Source organism: Trachinotus anak, unplaced genomic scaffold, assembly GCF_046630095.1.
Source record: "Trachinotus anak isolate AG129_WGS33_773 ecotype Australia unplaced genomic scaffold, CSIRO_AGI_Tana_v1 ptg000032l, whole genome shotgun sequence".
In the NCBI taxonomy this organism is placed as follows: domain Eukaryota; kingdom Metazoa; phylum Chordata; class Actinopteri; order Carangiformes; family Carangidae; genus Trachinotus; species Trachinotus anak.
The window spans coordinates 14,399,450-14,420,935 of record NW_027273883.1 but is presented as its reverse complement, the minus strand read 5'-3'; the positions used below and the strand labels follow the sequence as shown (position 1 = coordinate 14,420,935).

General features: G+C 41.9%; 2 protein-coding genes across 3 annotated transcripts in view; both read left to right on the top strand.

Annotated features, from left to right (window-relative positions):
- The window catches only part of nbeal2 (neurobeachin-like 2), a 32,607-nt gene extending 25,296 nt beyond the window's left edge, over nucleotides 1-7,311 (top strand). For both annotated transcript variants that reach the window (XM_071471018.1, XM_071471017.1), the window contains exons 34-55: nucleotides 44-168; nucleotides 273-390; nucleotides 614-771; nucleotides 877-1,010; nucleotides 1,122-1,229; nucleotides 1,330-1,425; nucleotides 1,549-1,673; nucleotides 2,067-2,207; nucleotides 2,293-2,423; nucleotides 2,536-2,645; nucleotides 2,740-2,857; nucleotides 2,969-3,066; nucleotides 3,191-3,304; nucleotides 3,412-3,498; nucleotides 3,616-3,725; nucleotides 4,235-4,407; nucleotides 4,498-4,592; nucleotides 4,716-4,832; nucleotides 5,478-5,639; nucleotides 5,746-5,894; nucleotides 5,985-6,120; nucleotides 6,355-7,311. In XM_071471018.1, the coding sequence (XP_071327119.1) occupies nucleotides 44-168; nucleotides 273-390; nucleotides 614-771; nucleotides 877-1,010; nucleotides 1,122-1,229; nucleotides 1,330-1,425; nucleotides 1,549-1,673; nucleotides 2,067-2,207; nucleotides 2,293-2,423; nucleotides 2,536-2,645; nucleotides 2,740-2,857; nucleotides 2,969-3,066; nucleotides 3,191-3,304; nucleotides 3,412-3,498; nucleotides 3,616-3,725; nucleotides 4,235-4,407; nucleotides 4,498-4,592; nucleotides 4,716-4,832; nucleotides 5,478-5,639; nucleotides 5,746-5,894; nucleotides 5,985-6,120; nucleotides 6,355-6,462 (2,713 nt within the window). In that variant the 3' untranslated portion in view covers nucleotides 6,463-7,311. The remainder of the gene's footprint in view (nucleotides 1-43; nucleotides 169-272; nucleotides 391-613; nucleotides 772-876; nucleotides 1,011-1,121; nucleotides 1,230-1,329; nucleotides 1,426-1,548; nucleotides 1,674-2,066; nucleotides 2,208-2,292; nucleotides 2,424-2,535; nucleotides 2,646-2,739; nucleotides 2,858-2,968; nucleotides 3,067-3,190; nucleotides 3,305-3,411; nucleotides 3,499-3,615; nucleotides 3,726-4,234; nucleotides 4,408-4,497; nucleotides 4,593-4,715; nucleotides 4,833-5,477; nucleotides 5,640-5,745; nucleotides 5,895-5,984; nucleotides 6,121-6,354) is intronic.
- A 4,376-nt stretch (nucleotides 7,312-11,687) lies between these two features.
- On the top strand, nucleotides 11,688-21,425 carry nradd (neurotrophin receptor associated death domain). The gene is made up of 6 exons (XM_071470363.1): nucleotides 11,688-12,163; nucleotides 16,286-16,418; nucleotides 16,571-16,924; nucleotides 18,090-18,306; nucleotides 18,436-18,578; nucleotides 19,498-21,425. The coding sequence occupies exons 1-6, from the start codon at nucleotides 12,125-12,127 to the stop codon at nucleotides 19,809-19,811; spliced, it is 1,200 nt and encodes a 399-aa protein (XP_071326464.1). The 5' UTR covers nucleotides 11,688-12,124; the 3' UTR covers nucleotides 19,812-21,425.
- Nucleotides 21,426-21,486: the final 61 nt, after the last annotated feature.

Here is a 21,486-nt window from a genome sequence, read left to right as displayed (position 1 = left end):
TCAATTGCAATTGCAATTGTAATTTTGCCCTTTTTTTTAACAGAGTTCAACCTGAAGTGAAATGGAAATTGTCCAATGCAGAGACCTATTCAAAGATGCGTCTCAAACTTGTGCCCAACTACAACTATGATCCTCACAGTGAGGCCAGTGCCCTGAGGGACAACATGGGTATGCCACAGAGTACAAACACACTAATTTTTTTCTTTTTTTTGTCCTTTAAGCAGAGTGGTGCACTGAAGATGTGCTGTGTTCTTTATGATTTTTTTTTCCAGGAGCTGATAGCCCTCGTAGCTCTGAACCTCTACCACTGGCTGTTGCAAAGGAAGCAAAAGTTAGCGACATGGAGGATGATCAGTTAGGAGATGAGGACCTCGTCTTTTTGGATGATAAGTGAGTCTCCAGTTTGCAGATCATTTGGGCCAGCTTCTATGTTTTTTTTCCCATTGGCCATGAATAAAGTAAAAAAGTCAGTTGAGGTGTACTAGAAATACCAGTTTTGAAACACTTAATTTCACCAAATGGGCGATAAAGAAAAGTCCTTAAATATAATGTATCTGGTATTTGCAAATGCAGTTCAGGAGATGTTAAGGTGTACCATTATCTTTGCTTTCAGGGTGGAGGGAGAAGATGAGAGCCAGAAAGAAAAACTGGTTCTGTCTGAAGACTGTGAGCTCATCACCATTGTGGCGGTTGTTCCGGGTCGTCTGGAGGTCACCACACACCATCTTTACTTCTATGACGGCAGCAGTGAGAAAGAAGAGACAGAGGAAGGTAAGAAATATATGTGATCACATTAACATCACACCTTGGCTTTTTTTTCTCCACTGGTCTTCAAAGGGCTCTGTAAAAATGAGTCATGAGTATCTCTGCCTCCAGGAATCGGGTTTGATTTCAAGAGGCCTCTGTCTCAGCTCAGAGAGGTCCATCTGAGGCGCTACAACCTGCGACGATCTGCACTCGAGCTGTTCTTCATAGATCAGGCTCACTACTTTATCAACTTCAGGAAGAAGGTGATGCTCAGTTCAAATTTAACCCATTTTGCTCTTTAATTAGAATTAAGTGATACATATTTGTTAAATGATGTCGCTGTGTAAAAAAAAAAAATGTTGTTTACCCTTCAGGTACGAAACAAAGTATATTCACGAATCCTGGGGCTGCGGCCTCCCAACCTGTTTTACTTTGGCTCCCGCTCCCCCCAAGAGCTACTGAAGGCATCTGGGCTGACACAGGTGATTGTTTAATACAGTCCTCTCTATGAAACTGAGTTTTTTTTTTTATCTGAATTGTGCAGATTGTGTTTGACCAAACCAATGTTGATATGTTGAACAGAAATGGGTATGCAGAGAAATCTCCAATTTTGAGTATTTGATGCAGCTGAACACCATCGCTGGACGCACTTACAACGACCTGTCGCAGTATCCTGTGGTAAATACACTCCATCTCTCCCTGACAGTGTTTACTACTTCATATGTTTGATCCCTGTATTGCAAAAGATGCACTTGCAGTGTGAGGAGGCATCATGTTGCACTCGTCTTTTGTCGTCCTCAGTTCCCCTGGGTCTTGTGCGACTACACCTCTTCTACTCTGGATCTGGAGGACCCATCAGTTTTCAGAGATTTGTCTAAACCCATAGGTGTGGTCAACCCACGCCACGCACAGAATGTCAGAGAAAAGTAAGTGGTTGTGTACTGTTACGATGTGATTTTGAGCTGCCTTATCTGAGCTCTGTTTCCACTCTTAGATTTGGATTTATCTTTTCTTGCTTATTTATTTTTTAGCACTTACACCTTTTATTTTTGTCAATTTTTATTTATCGTATTTATTTATTTATTTCTCCTTCCTTTTCAGTTGTTTATCTTGGATAATGTTCAAATTCTTAGGACAATCCTTATACCTTCGTATCATCTGTTTTATAGTTGTGAATGTACATTAGTATAATTTTCTAATGCTTTCTCACCATGAAAATGAGCACTGGTACAACAGTTTACTGTATGTATAAATTTCTTTTGCTCAATAAAACATATTTGATATTTTAATTTTCATAATTTTTCTCCATCTGTCACTAGGTATGAGAGCTTTGAAGACCCAACAGGCACCATTGACAAATTCCACTATGGCACACACTACTCAAATGCAGCAGGAGTCATGCACTACATGATCCGCATGGAGCCGTTCACCACCCTGCATATCCAGCTGCAGAGTGGCAGGTGGGAACGCGGACTCGTGCATGATATTTCATAGCATTTCCTGCTGTTCTCTGGTCTCATACTGGCACGTCTTGTCACTGTGTAGGTTTGACTGTGCAGACAGACAATTCCACTCGGTGGCAGCCGCCTGGCAGGCTCGCATGGAGAGTCCCGCTGACGTCAAAGAGCTCATCCCAGAGTTCTTCTACTTCCCAGAATTCCTGCAGAACATGAATGGTAAGGAGCGGCATACCTGTGGTCAAATTTCTGTTTTAAAGCAAGTGAATCTTTAGCCATATAGCTAATATATTGTTGAAGCTAATGCATCTGTGCGTTGTGCTTGCTGTAGGGTTTGACCTGGGACATTTGCAGATATCTCAGGACTCAGTGACGGATGTTCTGCTGCCTCGCTGGGCCACATCAAGAGAAGACTTCATCAGGAAACACAAGAAAGCCCTGGTGAGTCCCTAAGTCACTAACAGCCCTTAAAACTCACACTGGCTACCATTCACGCAACTATTTAAGATGACAGGATCTGTATGTTTGACCCTAGGAATGTGAGCATGTGTCCAGTCACCTCCATGAGTGGATTGACTTGATCTTTGGCTTCAAGCAGAGAGGTGAAGAGGCAGTGAATGCACTCAATGTCTTCTACTACTGCACTTATGAAGGTAAGGCAAGAGTGAATACCTTTTCTTATAAGTGAAAGAAAAGCTGCAAACTTTTCTTCAGCTCTTTGTGTCCCATAGAAAGTCATCCTTCCTTGTTTGGCCTCTCTGCAGGTGCAGTAGATCTGGATGCAATTGCCAACGAGAATGAGCGAAAGGCCCTGGAAGGCATCATCAGCAACTTTGGACAGACACCCTGTCAGCTCCTGAAGGTGCCACTCCCACTCTAATTCACAGCTCCTTTTTAAGATACCATTATGAACAAAATGCTGTGAGCGATGTTCAGTTTAAAAAAAATAAACAGCAGCTTCATATCATGTTCCTGCCTCCACCCAGGAGCCTCATCCTCCTCGTATGTCATCTGAGAACGCAGTCAGGCGGCAGGCCCGCCTGGACACCGTGCCCCCAAATATCTTTGAGGAGCTCAAAAAGCTGCGGTCATTTGTGGAGGTGGGGCCTAAGATGCTTTGAAATCCTGCTGTGATTTCATTATTCTCCTAAAAGAAAATCTGTTATTGTGTTTCATTTATGTGTGTGTGTGTTTGTGTGTGCCTCAGGTGGTTAGTGACGGCATTCCTCTGGTCCAGGCAGTGGTACCAAAGAACCAGAATCGCTCCTCCATCATCCCTGGCTCAGACATACTGGTGTGGATGCTTTCAGATGGGCCCAGTTTAACACTTTAAATGCACATGAACAAAATCATGACAGCAATAAGATGTTCTTTTTCTCATTTTGGTGTTATGTCATTCATTTTTCTCCAGGTGACTGTGTGTTCAAACGGGTTGATAGGAACGCATAGCTGGCTGCCATATGACAAAAACATTGCCAACTACTTCACCTTCACTAAGGACCCCACAATCACTAATCCCAAGTGAGTGCCCTCAGAGAGCATATTATTTCACATGAAAATGTCACATAATGTATAGCATGAAGAAAGCAAGATTTGGACCCCGTGAATTATCTGTCTGTAAAATACTCAGTACTTTTTCAAGTGACATTTTGTGATATTTTTTCATTTAGAAATCGTCAGCCCAGTGAGTTAAAACCCACTTATTCTCTTTACAGCATTTCAAAAGAAGCATAAAATCTGCCTTGTCATCCGTTTTTGTCTGTGAAGCTTCAAAGCCTGGTTAATTAATTGAAAAGTGCTTTAATGGATTTTATTTTATCCTGATCTTGAACGGGGATCACATAAACAGAGAGTAAATCAGGATGAGAAGCATTTAGAGACTTGGGTTTCATGCAGGTTGTAATTTGCAGATGTCATAACAGTTTAATGTGGTGATTATAAATCACCTCAACATGTAGGCCACAGCTTACTCTCACTTCTTATTCTTTCTAACTAGCTTTGATCTTTTCTGACCCCGTTTTGTGGTGCAGAACACAGCGTTTCTTGAGTGGGCCTTTCTCTCCCGGGGTGGAGATCAGCGCTCAGGTGCTGGTGGTGTCCAACGACGGACGTCTGCTGTTCAGCGGAGGACACTGGGACTGCAGTCTCCGCGTCACCCAACTGGGCAAGGGCAAGCTGGTGGGCAGGATCTGCCGGCACATTGGTGAGCTGTTGTTGTTGTATGTTTAACTTTTAATGTACAAGTTTTTTGAAGTTTTGTGTATTTATTTGTATTTTTGTGTGCTCCACAAAGATGTTATTACTTGCTTGGCTCTGGATCTCTGTGGCATCTACCTCATCTCTGGTTCAAGGGACACATCCTGTATAGTGTGGCAGGTCCTACAGCAGGTAAAACGTCTTCAAATATCCCTGTCTGCATCTCAGTCACTCACAAACTTGTACTCGTGCATAGTTATAAACTGCCGTCAAAGTTAAGGCTTCACATATGGATTCTCCTTCTGCGTCCTTCAGGGTGGCTTCTCCAGCGGCCTGTCTCCTCGGCCGGTGCAGGTTCTCTGTGGACATGACCAGGAGGTCACCTGTGTGGCCATCAGCACTGAACTTGACATGGCTGTCTCAGGGTCAAAGGTCAGAGGCGTGACATTCTATAAACACTTGCTGGACACAAAAAGCTGACAGTGTTTGATTGGTTTTGAATATTAATTTGAAAATCTAACACTTAGTAACAAAGTAATAATGTAATATAATGTAAAGTCAAGTCTTTTTTTTTTTTTTAATCTCTGGAGTACCTTATGCGCCTGTTCTGCATGCTTGTGTAGGTGTGAAAAATTTTGTTCAACAAGATGCTTGAAAATCCTACTTGGATTTTCTCCAAGCAAAATCTGATGTGGCTCATTAGAAGTGAGAATCTAATGTGTACCAGCTACAGGAAACAACCACAAAACACAAACTTTATGGGTGTAAGGAGACAGATGTTTCCTTCTCATAGCCAGTAGTGGTTCATACCTGGAAAGCATAATGCAACAGAATGATTTGTGTAGGGCACAATTTTGGCTGACTGTGATTTTGAGCTTTTTGTCATCATAAGTCGTATTAAAATCAGAGAAGATACAAGCTTTTATTTTTTTTAAATTTTGATTCTCATTCTGTCACTTTTGTTTTAAGAACCCTAGTTTGCAGTGGGAAAAAAACATACACAAAATGAACAAAAGGTGCAATTTTTACTACTGGTTTGGATCAAAACTGACCCTCACTCTCTGTTAACTGTGTCAGGACGGGACTGTAATAGTGCACACTGTCCGACGAGGCCAGTTCCTGCGAACCCTGCGACCTCCCGGTAATAGCTGTGTACCCGCCCAAATCTCTGAGCTCCAGGTGGGCATGGAAGGCCACATTGTGGTACAGACCTCACTGGAGGAACGCTCTAACAGGAAGGTACATGAATGCATACAGTACAGCACAATTCATATGCAAACATACTTATGCTTAAAGTTTTCTCAGCCTGCTTATACCATGATTCTAATTCTACTTTTTCCTATAGGGCAAGTACTCCATTTACGTTTACTCTGTAAATGGCTGTCTGCTGTCCTCCTTCGCCATGGAGGAGCAGGTGACTGCTCTCCACCTGGTGTCTGAATATGTCATCCTGGGCACCATGCAGGGCAGCCTCCACATACGAGATTTATACAGGTAAAGAAACTAAGAACATAGTTTGAAGTTAGTTATAAAGCTATCAATTTGCAGCATTTATAGAAGGTCTAATTCCTCTTTGTTTGACAGTCTGGAAGCTCTGGTAACACCCCTGGCCTTGATGGTTTCTGTGAGGAGTGTGTCTGTCACCAAAGAGCGCAGCCACATCCTAGTGGGCCTGGAGGACGGGAAGTTAATTGTGGTGGGGGCAGGGAAGCCAGAGGAGGTGAGAACCAGGACATGAAGTGAGATAAAGTGTGAGATGAAGGACTGGGGGGGGCGGGGGGGTTGTGTATGTTTTGTTTGTATGTGTGAGTGTGTGAGGAGGGGGATGGGTAATCATATGCAAAGCACTAGCTGAAAGCCAGGTTTTTCAGATGATAATGAAGCATCTTTAGTCTAACATCTCTGTTTTAGCCCTGAAGTGAAGATTAACATGCCCCCCCCCCCCTCGTCTCAGGTTCGCTCAGGACAATTCTCCCGTCGCCTGTGGGGCTCCACACGCCGCATCTCTCAGGTGTCGTCGGGTGAAACTGAGTACATTCCCACTGAGAAGGCTGGGAAATGAGATGAGCAATGGTGGAGGACTCTAAATGTCGCACACACTGGCACTGCCAAGATGCTCACCAGGCTCACAAAGGCCTTACTTCCCTTGCAAGCTGGGAAACTATCCTCCTGAGAGAGCAACTGTACACTGAGCACTTTTTTATTCTTAAATGATTTGATATTTTATTGCGTATTTTGTTGACAGTTGTGTACTGTTTTTAATCAGCATCATTCCAAAGAGTGGCCTTGTTTTGTGGATAGCAAAGAGCTTGGTGTTTACGGTTGTGGACTATTGTCAGACTCTATATTCACTGAGTCATGTTTCAGGGGAATGCCTCACTCTGATGCACACACAGCCTCAGACACAGAGAAAAGTAACGCTCTGAACTCCCCGGGCTCCATGTTTTTTGCTCCTTTATTGTCAGAGGCACAGCTGTGATCTCTGTGCTGTGCAATGACACCTTCTTAAAACTCCTGGAAACTTGAAAAAACCGACTGCAGGCGTTGCTCGAGATTTCCATATTGCAATACTGGTGAATACCACAAGAGGGTTTGCTTTGTAAAGAAAGACACAGGGGGACTACTGATCACCAGAGAACATATGCTGTGTTATCATTTTTAGTGTTTGACATCAACATTTGCTGATTCTTGCACCAGAAGTGCACCACAGCACCACGGTGTATAATTCTGCATTTCTTAGGCTCTAAGCAATGTAAAACTGTTACAATTAAGGCAATAACTGCTTTAATGGTCAAGTATGTGAAATATATTCAGTTTTTTATCATGATGATTTTGGAGCCTGGATGAATGAAACTCAAGAGGAGACCCTTCTGTTGCCTCACACACAACGGAGTAAAGGCCTTTACAAATGCTTCTGTAATAGTTTTGTTATTCTGTTCATCACATGAATATATATCCTGTTTTGTTTGACCTGCAAAGTGCCTTTTTTAGTGTGTGTCTTGAGCCATGTATAAACACTGAACTCCAATCTTCTATTTCCTGTATATCACTATATGTCAGATTTTTATCCCCGTTGATCTGATTTAAACACACCTTACGACTCTACTATGACTCAGATGTGGATAAGATGTTGTGAATGAACTCAGTAAACTGTTGGCTGGTCTCACATACTTGCCTGTACTGGTAGTGTACTGTTTCTGAAGCGCTGAAAACATCTGAAGACATGATGACTGCGAAACACGTGAGCAGAGAGTCTGTGAGTGAGTTTCAGAGGAATTCACTTCCTGCCAGCTTCTTTTACTGTGGTTGGAACAAAGTAGTTGTTATGCAGTGTCATGACGGGAGAGAAACAAAGGAAACTATTTGGGAAAATACAATACCCATAACATAGTGCACACATACAAATACCTAGTCTTTGTAAGTGATGCACAGAAAAACCGCCAGTGTAAGCCAGGAGAAAGGAAATAAATATTTGAAATGTTTTTAACTTATAAATTCCACTCCTTTCCTCACAGAAACAGTAAAGTTACAGCTGTAAGACGAGATACTGTCTTATTATGTCTGTACAACTTAGACATTATGAATATAAAAAGGATTGTTTGCATAAACAGCTGTTCAAATATGAATTTAATAATCCATATAACACTGCTCTGCTTTGCTCTAAATGTTATGAATGTAATGTTTCACTTAACTATGCAGTAACACTCAGAGCCTTTAATTTAATCAACTGAGGTCAGAATTGGGTCTTTACAGTTTTTTTTACTTGTTGTTCAAATGTCCTGATTTTGATTTAAAGTGATCCTATAAAAAGGCCTTAAGGGAAGGCCAGCACTGCCTTGAATTTGGACTTGATCCATTTCTCTTTAACCACAATTATTTAGCATTTGTATTGTTCTTGGAAGATGTTGAAAATACACTTTACTTTTAAAAAATCAAATAGCCTGTGTTCCTCGTAACTTTAACATTGCAATGGGAGTTGTGATTGTATGTCTGTCTGTTTTTCTGTCTACACTTCATCAGTTTGTATCTGTAGTTGTATCACTCAGAATTGCCCTAATATGGCCAATAATTGTGACTGCACACTTATGTTTAGGAAGCCTCTTTTCTGTGAACCCACGGCCCATATCCTGAGGATGAGCGCCCATTACTGCAAAATGAGCTCTGATTCTTGTGTTTGAACCACAGCAGGAAGGAAACTGATCTACTGCCACAACGGAGATCATCCAGCTCCTCTACTGTAATCCCAGCCTTGCATGCGTCTGTGATGTTAACCCTATTGGAGTTGAAAAGGTCACAGTGAGCAACAGCACATTTACTTGAAGAGGACACTTTGATCTCCTGGTGGGCCGAACATCCTGTCAACCTACCCATAAACACCTCCGGGGGTACTATTCAGCGGGGTGGGGAGGGGTGAGGCGGGTGATAAAACCGGCCTGTAGACCCCCAGTCAAATACAACCCACAGAATAGTGAATAAGGGAAGTGGAGCAGGAGGGTGAAGAGGGATGCAGTCGCTCTGATGTGGTCCTCCTGACAATGGTGGGAGGGGTTGACACCTCGCTCATGATTATTGGCAGTATCTCCCTCTGACCTCTCCAGACCTGAGGGCAGGCTGAGTGAAATGCTGCAATTTTGGTGTTGTTGAGGTTGTTCCTGCCAAGAATGCAACAACCCTCAGACAGGCCTCAGTCAACAACCTCAGCCCTCCCCTCCTCCTCCTCTTCCCCACTGCACCACCTCTCTGCAGCCTGTGGACGACAAGATCAAGTTTTTTTTGTTGTTTCATAGCTGCCTTATCGTTCCCACCCATGTATGACCACAGAGGAACCCGGCCCTCAGATAACAAGTCTGTGCCTCTACAGCAAGAAGATGTACACAAGTAAAGAATAAAGAGGTGGCGAAAACTGATTTCTGATAAACCTGTGTTTATTTATATGATGTTTGCTGAAATGCACAGTAAAAATCTCAACCTCACCAAGTGGTTTTCATCTGTAATGAAATCCTAAAACCTTCTTTTCTTAAAAGTTAAACACTTTTCTCAACTTTCTTTAAAAATGCTCTGCGTATACATATCAGTGTGTTGAGGCAAGGCAGAATAAGATTTCTACACTAGAATAAGAAGCATAACACTTGATTCTAACAAAAATCTTGAACAAGTTGGTTTGCATTGGAAAGAAGTTGAAACAAGGCATTTTAAGACTCAATAACAGTTGAAAACTACTTGGTAAAATTGAGATTTTTCACTGCAATGAGGCAAACATCAGACAAATAATAAAATAAACACTAAAATATGCATCAAATTAAAAAATAAAATGACCTGACCACACAGCCAGATTTTTTTAACTTCATAAAATAAGACTTTTATGACTCAGTAATGTACAACAATTACCCATTTTTGTGGTTGAATGAAACTAAAGCCTTGCATGCTCATTTTAACTGAGCATAAACCCACGTAATTCAAATTAAGAAGACTTTTTGTACATCTGTGTGTATGACTGAAATGTGCCTTGAAGTTTTATCAGAGCAGGAATATCCTTTCTGTCTCCTCTCATCCCTTGACAGGCTTTGAAGTGTAAGTAGTATTGTGTCTGAGAGATCTCTTCATTTGTTTTCCTCTGAAGTCTCCAGGCCCCCTGCGATGCATTCACTAGAATTTACAAGGTGTGTAATTTACCCTGCGTTGGTTTTCTAATCTTTTGAATTGCTGAGATCAAACATGTACCTCTTCTTTAGAGCATCTTGTTTGATTCACATGCTCTCTTTTGTTTCTGATCACAGCTCATTGCAACTGTCCCTGCAGGGTTGTAAAATGGTGTCATGTCACAGACCTCCCTTTAATAAGGTTTTATTCCAGGATCCACACATGGTTTTGTTTTTGTTTTTTTTTTCCACTATTCATTGCAATAAATGTTGTGGGAATGGACATTGTAGTGCAACCCATAATTTGAAAATCTGTTTTACACATTTTGTCACTGGGATCATTTCAAGTGGATTAGAAAAATAAGTACTATTCAGGTGTTTTTACATATGTACAAGAAGCAATACCTCAGTGTAGAAATGCTGCATTCAAAATGTGGATGACCCATTTCAGATATTACTGTGTTGTAACTCTTGATGCACCCGTGTACTTATTTTGTTGATGCTGCAGCTGGTAAGGTTGGGCCTAATTTTAACCTCTTGGTATACTCCTGTAACTGTTGATTTAGTTGCCTCTATAATGTAGTGGACCATAAGTTTAGGTAAAGTACATGTACACCACTGCCAGCAACCATTATGCCATAGTACAATGACCCAAAGTGTAGTTTTAAATAAACAGAAAAATAAACCTAATGAAAATCATATGAATAAAAAAATGAATGAAAAGAAACAGTATAAAGAACATTTTATAATATTGGGCTGATTACTATCTATTTGATTCTATCTATTACTATTACTATCCATTACCATATACTATTTAATGTTTCTTTTATGTATGTTACAGTAGCGTAGAGGGTATTCAGACCCTTAAATAAACCCTTAGTGGATAAAATAGTACATTACCAGTAAAAGTCCATATTAATTATTACTGAAGCATGAATGTGTAAATAGCATTTTACTGTTGCAGTCACTCATGGTGGAGCTATAACCATTTTATATACAGTTGGGTGCTTTAATCTGTAACAGTGCTCCATATTATTTCATAAGCTTATCATATGTTTTGTTTGTAAAGTCTTATTTTATTGAGAAACCGGTAACTATAGCTTAGAAATACATGCGGAGTAATAGTAGTAATTTGGCATCAAATGGACACACACGAGTGAAGTATAAGTTCTTCATTTGTAGTGGAGTATAGAGCCTACTTAAGTGGGTGAATGGTACTTGTGGTTAACTTACCACTACTGACAATTATAGCCTATTTATTCATGGTTGTTTATTTCACATTTATTCATTTAACACTTAACATTATAGGCTTCCATATATCACTGCTTAATAATATTTGTATGCGTGCAGAAAATTGCCATGTCTGAAAACCCATGGTTCTACAAAATAAGCTGCTGTTTAATAAAACACAGGCTCATATCATATTCACATGATCATATAGGTGGTTTCCAGCAGACAGATGAAGCCCCCCCCCCCCCCCCCCCCCCCCCCCCCCCCCCCATTGACCACATAAACTCACACATATACAGTAACTAATGTTAGACTTGATTTTTTTGCCCTCCATTACGTTCTTGATCCCGGCGCCGCGTCGTAAGAGATGCAGCCAATCACGGGGCCCGTTTGAAAGCCGAGCAGATGGGAGGAGAAAGAGCCCAGGAGAGCCTGCTGGAGCTCTTCCTGCCTCATCTGTTGCGAAGCTGCGGGAGAGGAGGGAGTGCGTGCATCCTGTGAGCCGAAACAGACGAAACTTTGTGTAAAGCTTCGGGGTAGAAACAGGGAGACACACGGACAGAAGCAAATGCGTCAACTGCGCGGTTCCAGGGAGAATCTGCGGATTACGCACGGCCTGCATTTCAAACCCGCGCTTTCTCATGCGTAAAAACATCTGGTTACTGGACCATGACCGGACTCTCCTGCCTGCTTAACTATCGCGTTTTATGACACGTTGAGTTTATTTATTTATTTTATTTTTTATTTTTTTGAGGGATTTTGATGACACTTTTTGTGCAGAGCTGAAGGCTGAAAAAACAAACAAACTTCTGTCCTGATCCTGAGACGCACCTAGGATTTTTGGAGACTGCAGACATGAGACTGTTTGTCATCTGCGCGCTTCTGCTGTTAAAAGTAAGCAACCGTTCATTCATGTTACAGTGAAACAATGTCACATATTTTAAAAGCCTTTATAACCCCATCCTCTTCAGACCGCCACAGCAGGAGCGTTTGGAAAATTCAGCCACTGGGTTCAATTTTACACCATTGTTCCCACATATTCGATGAGGGTTGTGTCACACTGCACTTGCCGGTGAATATGTTCGTTGAAGTTGTCAAAAACAGTGGAAAGAGTGAGCGGACTTTTGATTAAATGGCCAAACAAGAGCAAAATCAAGCTGTTCCTCATTGTGCTATGATACTGCCGTTTCTCGGAGGCGCATCCTGGACTGTGGCCTAACTTACTGTATATGCACACAGTCAGTTCCAGACCTCCTTGGTCACGAAACCACTTGGAAATTAGTAATTCTTTGTGTATACAACTCAAACTGGGAAATCACCTTTTTCCACTCACATGACACCATTTTCGCTCCTTCGCCATCTGCCCTAAGCAAGAATGAACCAAACAACTTGGAACATCAGACAAGAACAAAACACAATTTACCAAGATTGTGCAACGACCGAGTATTAAATGGTGTATTTTATGGAGAAATTACAGCTTCAGTGGTGTTTGATAGCATATCATTAAGCCAGGATCAGTGGAAAAGAAAGCCTTTGCTCCACAGTTGCAGACAATAATTTGACACTCATCTACCTCAAACAGCCCATGGGGCTTGTAGTCATGTTTGGACACGCTCCTCAGAGTCAAAGCACTTTTGTTACTTCAAAGCATTTAGATAAAACTTCAGCTCTTAAAAAGATATGTATCTCTTTCTTTTCTAAGAGCATAATATCAACAAGATTTCTCCGTGAAATCTAAGATACTGTTTCTTATCTGCTTTGCAAATGCAGTCACTTAAATATCTTTGTTTATCCCACTGAAAAGTTACCATTTTTGCTGTGTCATGATTCTCTCTGACTGTATCCGAGGACACACCTCATGATGTCCTACTGCTAAATCTGTTTCTAATGCCCATATTGCCTGTAGTTTACTGTACATGTTGCCACATTGGTTGCTTACGGCAGTTCCTGGTGAAAAAGTGGCCTAGCTTGCAGCTTGCAGTGTTGCAGGGGTCTGGATATCCGGAGCAAAGCAATTATCATCATTTTCTCCCAGTTTGTGGTGTATATGTGTGTATGTGAGTTGGGGAGTGGAGGTTTGTTACCACAGTTATTTGAATTTCCATAGAGCAGTTAAGCAGATTTCTTCAGGGAGCCATTTCTCAACTCTTTGGTGAGAGTTGAAAATCAGTAGATTAATAGTTGACAGCGTTGCTCGGTGCTGATTTAGGATGAAAGTGTTGGGTGAGCTTTCTGATGGAAAAAAGAGAAACACATGTCCTTTAATTTGACTCTTATCCTCCCTGTACACTAATGACAGTGATCAGGGCAGATGGGATGTGCAGTTCAGACAACTTTCCCTCAGCTCTGCCCAATGACCCCAGTCTTCTGCCGTCACAGCCAACACAATGAAGGCTCATGGGTCAGTGTCTTCACAGGGAGGGAGAGCATCCTTTTTTGTGTTTATTTTCGTACAGATTAGATTAACTGTGGAAACTCCAGCGTAGGCGCTTCGAATGCGGGCTCACTTCAAAAGGGCACAGGAAATGTCTCAGGCAGGGAGAAGGCTGAAATGTGCATGTGTGTGTGTTTGTGTGTGTGCGTGTGTGTGATCCACGATGACTGAGTGACTCCGGCAGCCGTGGAGTTGAGAGCCCCATTGAAAGCAGTGCTCCTCGGTGGTCTGTCTGTTGTCACTGGGGAATTCCTTCAGATTGCAGCTTCTTACCTAAATGGAAAAAACAACTGCAGCCCCCTTTGCTTTAGACTTTAAGCCCCCAAGGTGACACATACAACTGCAGGCATGCTTTTGTGCATGGCACAGCAAATTAATCTCTGCTTGAAAATGAGAGGTAATACCAAAGTGTGATATTTTAGGGACACCATCAAATATAGTGAGAGGGTAAAGGTTTCACAGTGATCGATTTACTACTAAACAAATGTAAAACATATTAATTTAGGCACCACTGAAAGGAAATCAGTACAATCAAATGAGTTGATTTTACCTTCTGATGTCACAAAAACTGAAAAACAATTAAAGCAAGGTCAGCACTTTGATTTTTATGCTGCTGCTGCTCTTTCAAATATGGTGAAACACACACATACATACACACACTTTTATCTACAAGTTTTTTTATGCCAATGTTAATAGTGTTCCTTTTTGTACGAAATGAAAAAAGGGTTATACCTCACTGTTTGAATTGGTCAGATTATAAAAGTTTCTTTGTCTATTACAATATTAAATGAGAGGTACAGTAACTGGATATTAAAATATCCACACTGATCAACATTAAGTGGTAACCATATATAGCATTATTTCAGTGTATACAGTAGATAATGACTTAGTCATTCCTCTACTGAGTAGATCACTGTTCCCTCTCGTCTCCAGTGGGGCATGGACTAAATATTTCATTGTACACTGGGCAGTGGGTAAAGTGCCAAACCTTTGGGAGTTCCTGCTCTGAGCTGAGTTGGCCGTCCAGGCAGGCTTACAGAGCTGCACCACCCCAGGCTCTCACCAGGCAGTGTAAATTGACAGAAATCCAAGCTGGAGGTACAAATAAAGCAGAGCCGCTGTCACCAAATATTTATCAAAGTGTAGATTGAGGGGTAAAAGGTGAGCTAGTGTTAGCAGAGGAGCTCCATCTGTCACATGGAGAGGACCAGTCAGAGTTACCAGAATGCCTTTCTGCTCCAAGTTATTATGGTCCAGGTTTGGTCACAGTCTGCCAACTCCAAACATCCTGCTGGTTCCTGCCTGCTGGGTCCTACCACCCCGACACACTAATACCTCTGATCTGGGCTCTGTGGCGTTCAGATATCATCAGTCTCCTCTGTAAGCGTCGCAGTAAAACTGGGTGTTGTTTTTGGAACGAGGCGAGCCCCGTTTCAAAGCCATTTCTCCTGTTGTATCAGCATGGAACATTTCAGTGTTTTTGCGACTGGGAGCATGGCACTGTGTGTGTGTGTGTGTGTGTGTGTGTGTGCAATGCGTGTGTGTGTGTGTGTTTCTGGTGGGCTTTTCATTGGAGGCTCTACAGGTTCACACATGTTGCCTGTGTTTCTTGGCAGACTTCAGAGACAAAGGGAGACATCAGTGGGTTGTTTAGCTGTTACTTCTCCCCTTTGCAGGAGGTTAGCTGTTAGACATCTGTTTGCTCTTGTCAGCCCTCAGGCCGAATAGGCCAATCTCCATTAAATGTGTGCATGTTTAAGATGCCGTTGTTCAGAGCCTGGAGAAAGGGGAGTTAGTGAATTACTGACCTTCATAGACACACCTGCAGGGCTTGGTGACTTCAAAGGCCCCCCTCTCACCCAAACAGACACTCACATGCTGGGCAGCCTTGGTTAACTGACACCCTTGCCTGGGGCTGGAACCGTCTCCTTTATACCCCCCCATCCCACCCCTTTTCTGTTGTCAAGAAATAAACACACATGCACTGTACTCACACACACAGTTACACGTTGTCATTCACACTGCTTTGGAGTGAGTGGAAGAGTGGAAGCTCTTTTTTTTTTTTTTTTTACTTCTTCCTTCCTCTTTTTTTGTTTTCCTTCACCCCTTTTTGTCTTATTCTTTCCACTGGTCTAAAGCCATCTGATTAAATCCAGCCCCTCCTGTCAGGCACCAACCCTGCTGCACAAGCCGTTAGGAATGTCTGATCTATCCCTCATGTCACAACTCAAGCTGGGCTCTCCATTACCCACTTGCAGATAAGGACTCGGAGCACTTTGAGGGTGAAAACTGAGGCAGATAGAAAGATAAAAAGGCCATTTTCAGTACACCCACTTCACAAGAGAGGGATGTGTACGATTTAAGGCCGAAAACTCCCTGGACAAAGAAAAACTTCCTCTCTCGTTGTCTTTTTTCTTGACTACTGCCTGGAAAGTTCAATGTGAATCATGTAACTGTTGTGTAAACATGGTGGATCCAGAATAGCCTAAAATACTAGATGTTTTTTTTTTTGGACTTTCAAATAAAATAAGAAAAACAGTGGTGGTATTTTTTTTTCTTACTATGTCATTTATTCACTGCAGGTTACTCTGGGAGATGCCTGTGCCAGTAACCAGTTCACTGAATTAGGGCAGTGTTGTAGTCTGTGTCCTGCTGGCTTCGGAGTGGAGGTCCAATGTGGGGAGGAGGATACCAAGTGCGCACCATGCCCACCGGGTAAGCAATTATAACCTAATGCTACTGCACCCATATAGAATATGTTTAACCTGCCTTATCATTATGATTGGAAGAGTTTAGACGGCACTGTGACTCATTATTGCTGCTGATATTTATTGGGCTAACAGTTTTATTTTTAATCTGTTTCCCAGGAACATTTTCCCCATCTGAAGACCTTGGCCCTTGTCTCCCCTGCGCCAAGTGCCCACGAAGCGTCCCCATGGTGGCCTCTTGCTCCGCGCATCAAGACACACAATGTGAATGTGACAACGGCTTCTTCTTTTTGAGCAACCACGGCCTGTGTGCGCCTTGCTCCAAATGCAACCGTGGTGAGGGTGCTGTCCGGGATTGTGGCCTTCAAGGAAACATTATCTGCCAGCCCTGTGGTCCGGGAAAATTTTCTGAGGAGAATGCAAGCACCAAACCTTGCCAGACCTGCACCCAGTGCTCTGACAGTGAGGTGGAGATCCGATCCTGTTTGCCCAACTCTGACACACTCTGCATGGGTGAGTTGTGGAGATTTAGAGTGAGAAAATACATGTGATTTTTTTGAAGTCTGGTGATATTGTTTATTTGTCTTATTGTCAACAAATCCCATGAAAAGACCAAAACCAACAATGAATTGATGCTTCTAACAAGTATTCTGTGTCTCTGTGCCATAGACCTGATCAGAAACACATACATGAGCCACATTGTTGTTTTGGACGACATGCTCCTTCATTACGATGCACACAGGCACTGCACACAGTCCTACATACATTGTCTGGCTGCTGTAAACCCACAGCTGAAAATAGTCACCAACAAACAAGCTATTTAACTAGAAAACTACCTTGTCCAACTGTCTCAGAAAATGACTTTTTAAAAATGAAGCCATAAATTTGTGACCTCTTTGTGAATGATTTGGGGTTGAGTGCCACAGAGTGAGTAGGGAAGTTGGAAAGTATTGAAAGACGGCTGATCTTGGATGTTTAATGGGATTTGCTGACAGTAAGACAAATATAGAATAGCGCCAGCCTTCAAAGATCTAAGGCAGGGGAAGGCAGTAATAGTGAAAGATAAAAAGATAAAAGAATGAGCTTAAGGGAGGAGGGGAGGGGCGGCGGCAGGGAGCGTCTTTGAGAATACACGGACATGTGGTCAACACCTGCATCCACACCTCATCTGAACACTCTGTAACACTCCGAGCCTGGAAACATGAGTAGAGGAAAAAGAGTCCACTTAAGTGCTGTAGTCCAATTGGTATGAGGTTGACAGGTCTTAAGGTTAACTGACCCCAAGAACCTGAAGGCCAAGCGAGGCTGCTAAGCCTGACAACTAGTCTGCTTACTCCCAAATGGCTACACTCACTCTCCAGGAGTAAGGTCATCTGTACACACTGGGTGCGTGTGTCATGACACTTTGACCCCTAAGAGGTCAGCACAGTACCTTGTAGTGTTTGATCTTAAAATAGGCAGACTGCAGGAGGGAAGACGAGGCTGGAAACGGGGGCAATGAAAGGTTTTGAAACCCCAGGGGACCGGGCTGACTGAGGCTATCATTACATCAGGCGTACAGGCTTCTGTGGAATTATTTCTGGCCCTAATTTATGCACCCCAAATGGCTTTCTGATGTCCATATGTGCACATGCAATGTTACTGTACCTAACACATCTCCCTTTCTCAATCTTAACAGATAAGAAGCTGCACATTCTGTCTCGTCCTGCTGAGTCTGATGGGCCCCGTAACACTCCCCGCGTTCCAGGTGAAGAGGAGTTGATAGGGGAAGGGGAGTCCAGCCCTGCCCCTGGAACACCCAAGTTTGATGAGGGTGGCAGCAGCAACATTCTGGCTTATGTGTCTGTTCTGGCTGCCGTGGTGCTGGGTCTGCTTCTTTATGTGGCTTATAAATGGTGAGTCCTCACTGGGGTTGGGTCCCATTTCTTAAATGGATGTAATAATGATTATAAGATTGGCCCTGGGATGACAAATAGCTCACTCTGTGTAATTTATCTGACATTGTTTTCCTGTGCTCCTCTCAGCTGGAGATCTTGTAAACAGAAGAAAGCTCTCTCTAAGGCCCGTGCAGCTGAGTTGGGATCCTCTCCAGAGGGAGAAAAGCTCCAAAGTGACAGTGGCGTTTTTCTGGACTCTCACAGCCTACAGGACAACCAGCCCAGCAAAGGTGTGGTAGACACAGTCCCTTTAAAATGACACTAAATTAAGGTTTCTGTGGCATCAGAAGGTATTTTATCAAGGTAACTAAAAGATGTAACCCTTTATGAACTACATGCCTGAATTATTGCATTACTGAAGAAAACTAATTTAAACTAATACTAACGTTTCAGGAATAATTTTAAAGTATATACAACTTCAAATAACTTTGGGGGTTGAATTAGGAATTATAAGATTGTATGTAAAAAAAAAAAAAAAAAGAAAAAAAAAGAAAAAAAGGAAAATTAATTTTATGTTACAGACAGAACACTACCGTCCTCCACTTTCTTTAAAGGTACTCTGTGAAGCATCTGACCTGTAGTAGCACTATTGAGCAATGTGCTTGTAAGCGCATCCCCTTGTTGTTTCTTGTATCTCATGCAAATGCATGATGGACCCATGTCCTGCTGCCACTTACAGGCCGATCAACTGATCGCTGGCAGTAATGTACCAAGAAATGTCTAACTAGCAAACATGAATGTAAATAATGCAGGTTTCAAAATACTTGGCTTTGGCGAGTTGGCTTCGCCGATTATTTATGTGGGAGGAAATGCATTCAACACATTTGTTAGGCCTCAAAGAAAGACACAGTGGGTTTTGGTAAGAAACAATAGATGTAAACATACATTTGTTTGTTTACAAGAAAACTCTTTAAGGTCATCTTTAAGTTCCCAATGTTTCCCACAAGAATAATGATGAGGAAACATTCTAGTTTTGTGCCCTAAGGATGTTGAACTTTCTAGAAAGAAATATCTATCATGAGACCTATCTTTTATTATTAATGATATAATTACTAATATTATTATTGATTATTATCATTAAGATCGTATCCAGTTAGTCTTTGGTTGATGAAGCCAAACAGTGAGCTGATTTTATTTTCATTTCCACAGGTACCAAGAGGGACAGCAAGCAAGACAATCGTCTGTACATCAACCTACCCCCCCACAGACAGGAAGAGGTGGAGCGCCTTCTGCAGGAGGGAGGGGGCCGGGGGTGGAGGCAGCTGGGCGCAGCACTGGGCTATGAGTCTGAACAGCTAGACCTGTTTGGGCGCGGAGAGGCCCCCGCTCACACGCTTCTCTCTAACTGGGCCCAGAAAGAAGGCTCTACTCTGGGTGTGCTGTGTTCTGCACTGGCCCGCATCGAAAGGCCTGATGTGGTGACAGCTCTTAACTGCCCCACACAGGGTGTTTCTGTGGTCTGACAGCCTTTCAGCCACAGGTGTGACAGTCACAGGTGTGACAGTCACAGACTCAAGTGAAGAACTTTGATTGAAACGACAAGGGAGGCACTCTTTGTATCAACACCTGTCACTGTTGGAGACTGCCACTGACAGTTCTTATTGCTTTGTTGGACACTTATAATTCTATTTTTACTAAAACAGCAAAAATATTCTAATAACACTTTACCCCAGTTTATGTCACCATTTGATTTTGCATGGATTCAACTGCATGAAAGAATCTCCTGCAATGTTTCTGTTTGTGTTACAGACCAAATCACCAGTTACTAGGGGAAAGGAAAATACTGACTATACACTGAATATAATATAATAACTAAATATACAATATGTTGCAACCTCTCAATGCCAGCAGTTTTCAGTTCTTGTTAAGCCTCAGTGGCTTGTGTAATGGACACCGTGGGATCCTGGGCAGATTGGATTAGACCTATGGTGACTTCCACATACACTACAAGTGGCAGGAAGTAGAATAATGTGTTTACAAGTGCTGCATGAGTGTGATGTTTCAAAAACCACTGTTTACTGTTTATTTGGACACTAATCAGATTTGTCCGCTGCTCCATCCTAAGGAAATATTCCCTCTGTGTGCTATTGTAAACAAACATGGATGGCTTAGATCGTTATGTTTCGAGTCTGGCAAGTCTTGTTTTATGAATCACAATTTCAGCAACCACTTTGGTATTGCTGTTGATTTTTGCCAAAAGGAGATGGGTTCTTCCAACAACAATGCTTTAAAATATGATGTGATTTTCCCTATGTGGGCTCATTTTCATTCACATGTGCACAATTAAAGAAAAAAAATATATAGAGACAAAAACTCCCAAGAAACCCAACCAAGAGTTTACATGGCCAAGTGATCGGATTTCTCCAGTAGAAATTTAGGGTTAAATCTCCTTAACCATCCCGATCACGCTTGCAGTTGTTTTTTTCTTTATAAGAACATCTTAACTAATGTGTAGATAGGAACTACTCACTAGGAAATTTCTTTTTTTAAATGTCACCCCATTCTGTTGTTTTTTCTTCTTTTTCTGCTGCAGCCACTAAGGAGCCCTGGTATTTATTTACACTGAGGATATAATATGAACCAGTGATGTTTCAAATCTCATCAGAAGACATAAAAATGAAGCATAAATATTAAAACACCTTTCTTAGCTCTTCCTAACAATCAGCTATGATTGTAAATATCTTAATTATTGATTTGTTTTGCTAAGCCATGGCTTTAAGTCAGATCATTTATGAACTGTGAAGATGGAAGAAATGGAATAGAAATGAATCTGTTCTCCTTACACAGCTCTATTTCTGTCAAATCATTTCTTGTACTAGACAGAAACAAAAACAAACCAAAGACACCATTAATATCAATCATTGTGTCCATCTTGCTTTTGTATTTATTTTACCACCATTTCAAGTCTAAATCTAAATAAAATCTTCGAGAACATCGGAAATGTGGTAGTTACACAATGAGACGGCCCTCAAATGGTTTGATATTTCTTTTTATGGTTTTTTGTATATATTTTCTATGGTATGCCTCTGTGTTTTTGTAAGAGTTTTATTCATTTAATAAATAACTTTGATAAGTCAGTCCGCTTTTGTTGTAATGGGACTTCGAGTTGAGCGTCAGTTGCTTGGAGGTACGTGATTG

Bases quoted from the DNA above. Each gene is read 5' to 3' on its own strand.
- nradd (XM_071470363.1), top strand. From the start codon at position 12,125: ATGAGACTGTTTGTCATCTGCGCGCTTCTGCTGTTAAAA. The intron at 12,164-16,285 runs GTAAGCAACCGT...TATTCACTGCAG, and splicing joins GCGCGCTTCTGCTGTTAAAA to GTTACTCTGGGAGATGCCTG. The intron at 16,419-16,570 runs GTAAGCAATTAT...TCTGTTTCCCAG, and splicing joins GTGCGCACCATGCCCACCGG to GAACATTTTCCCCATCTGAA.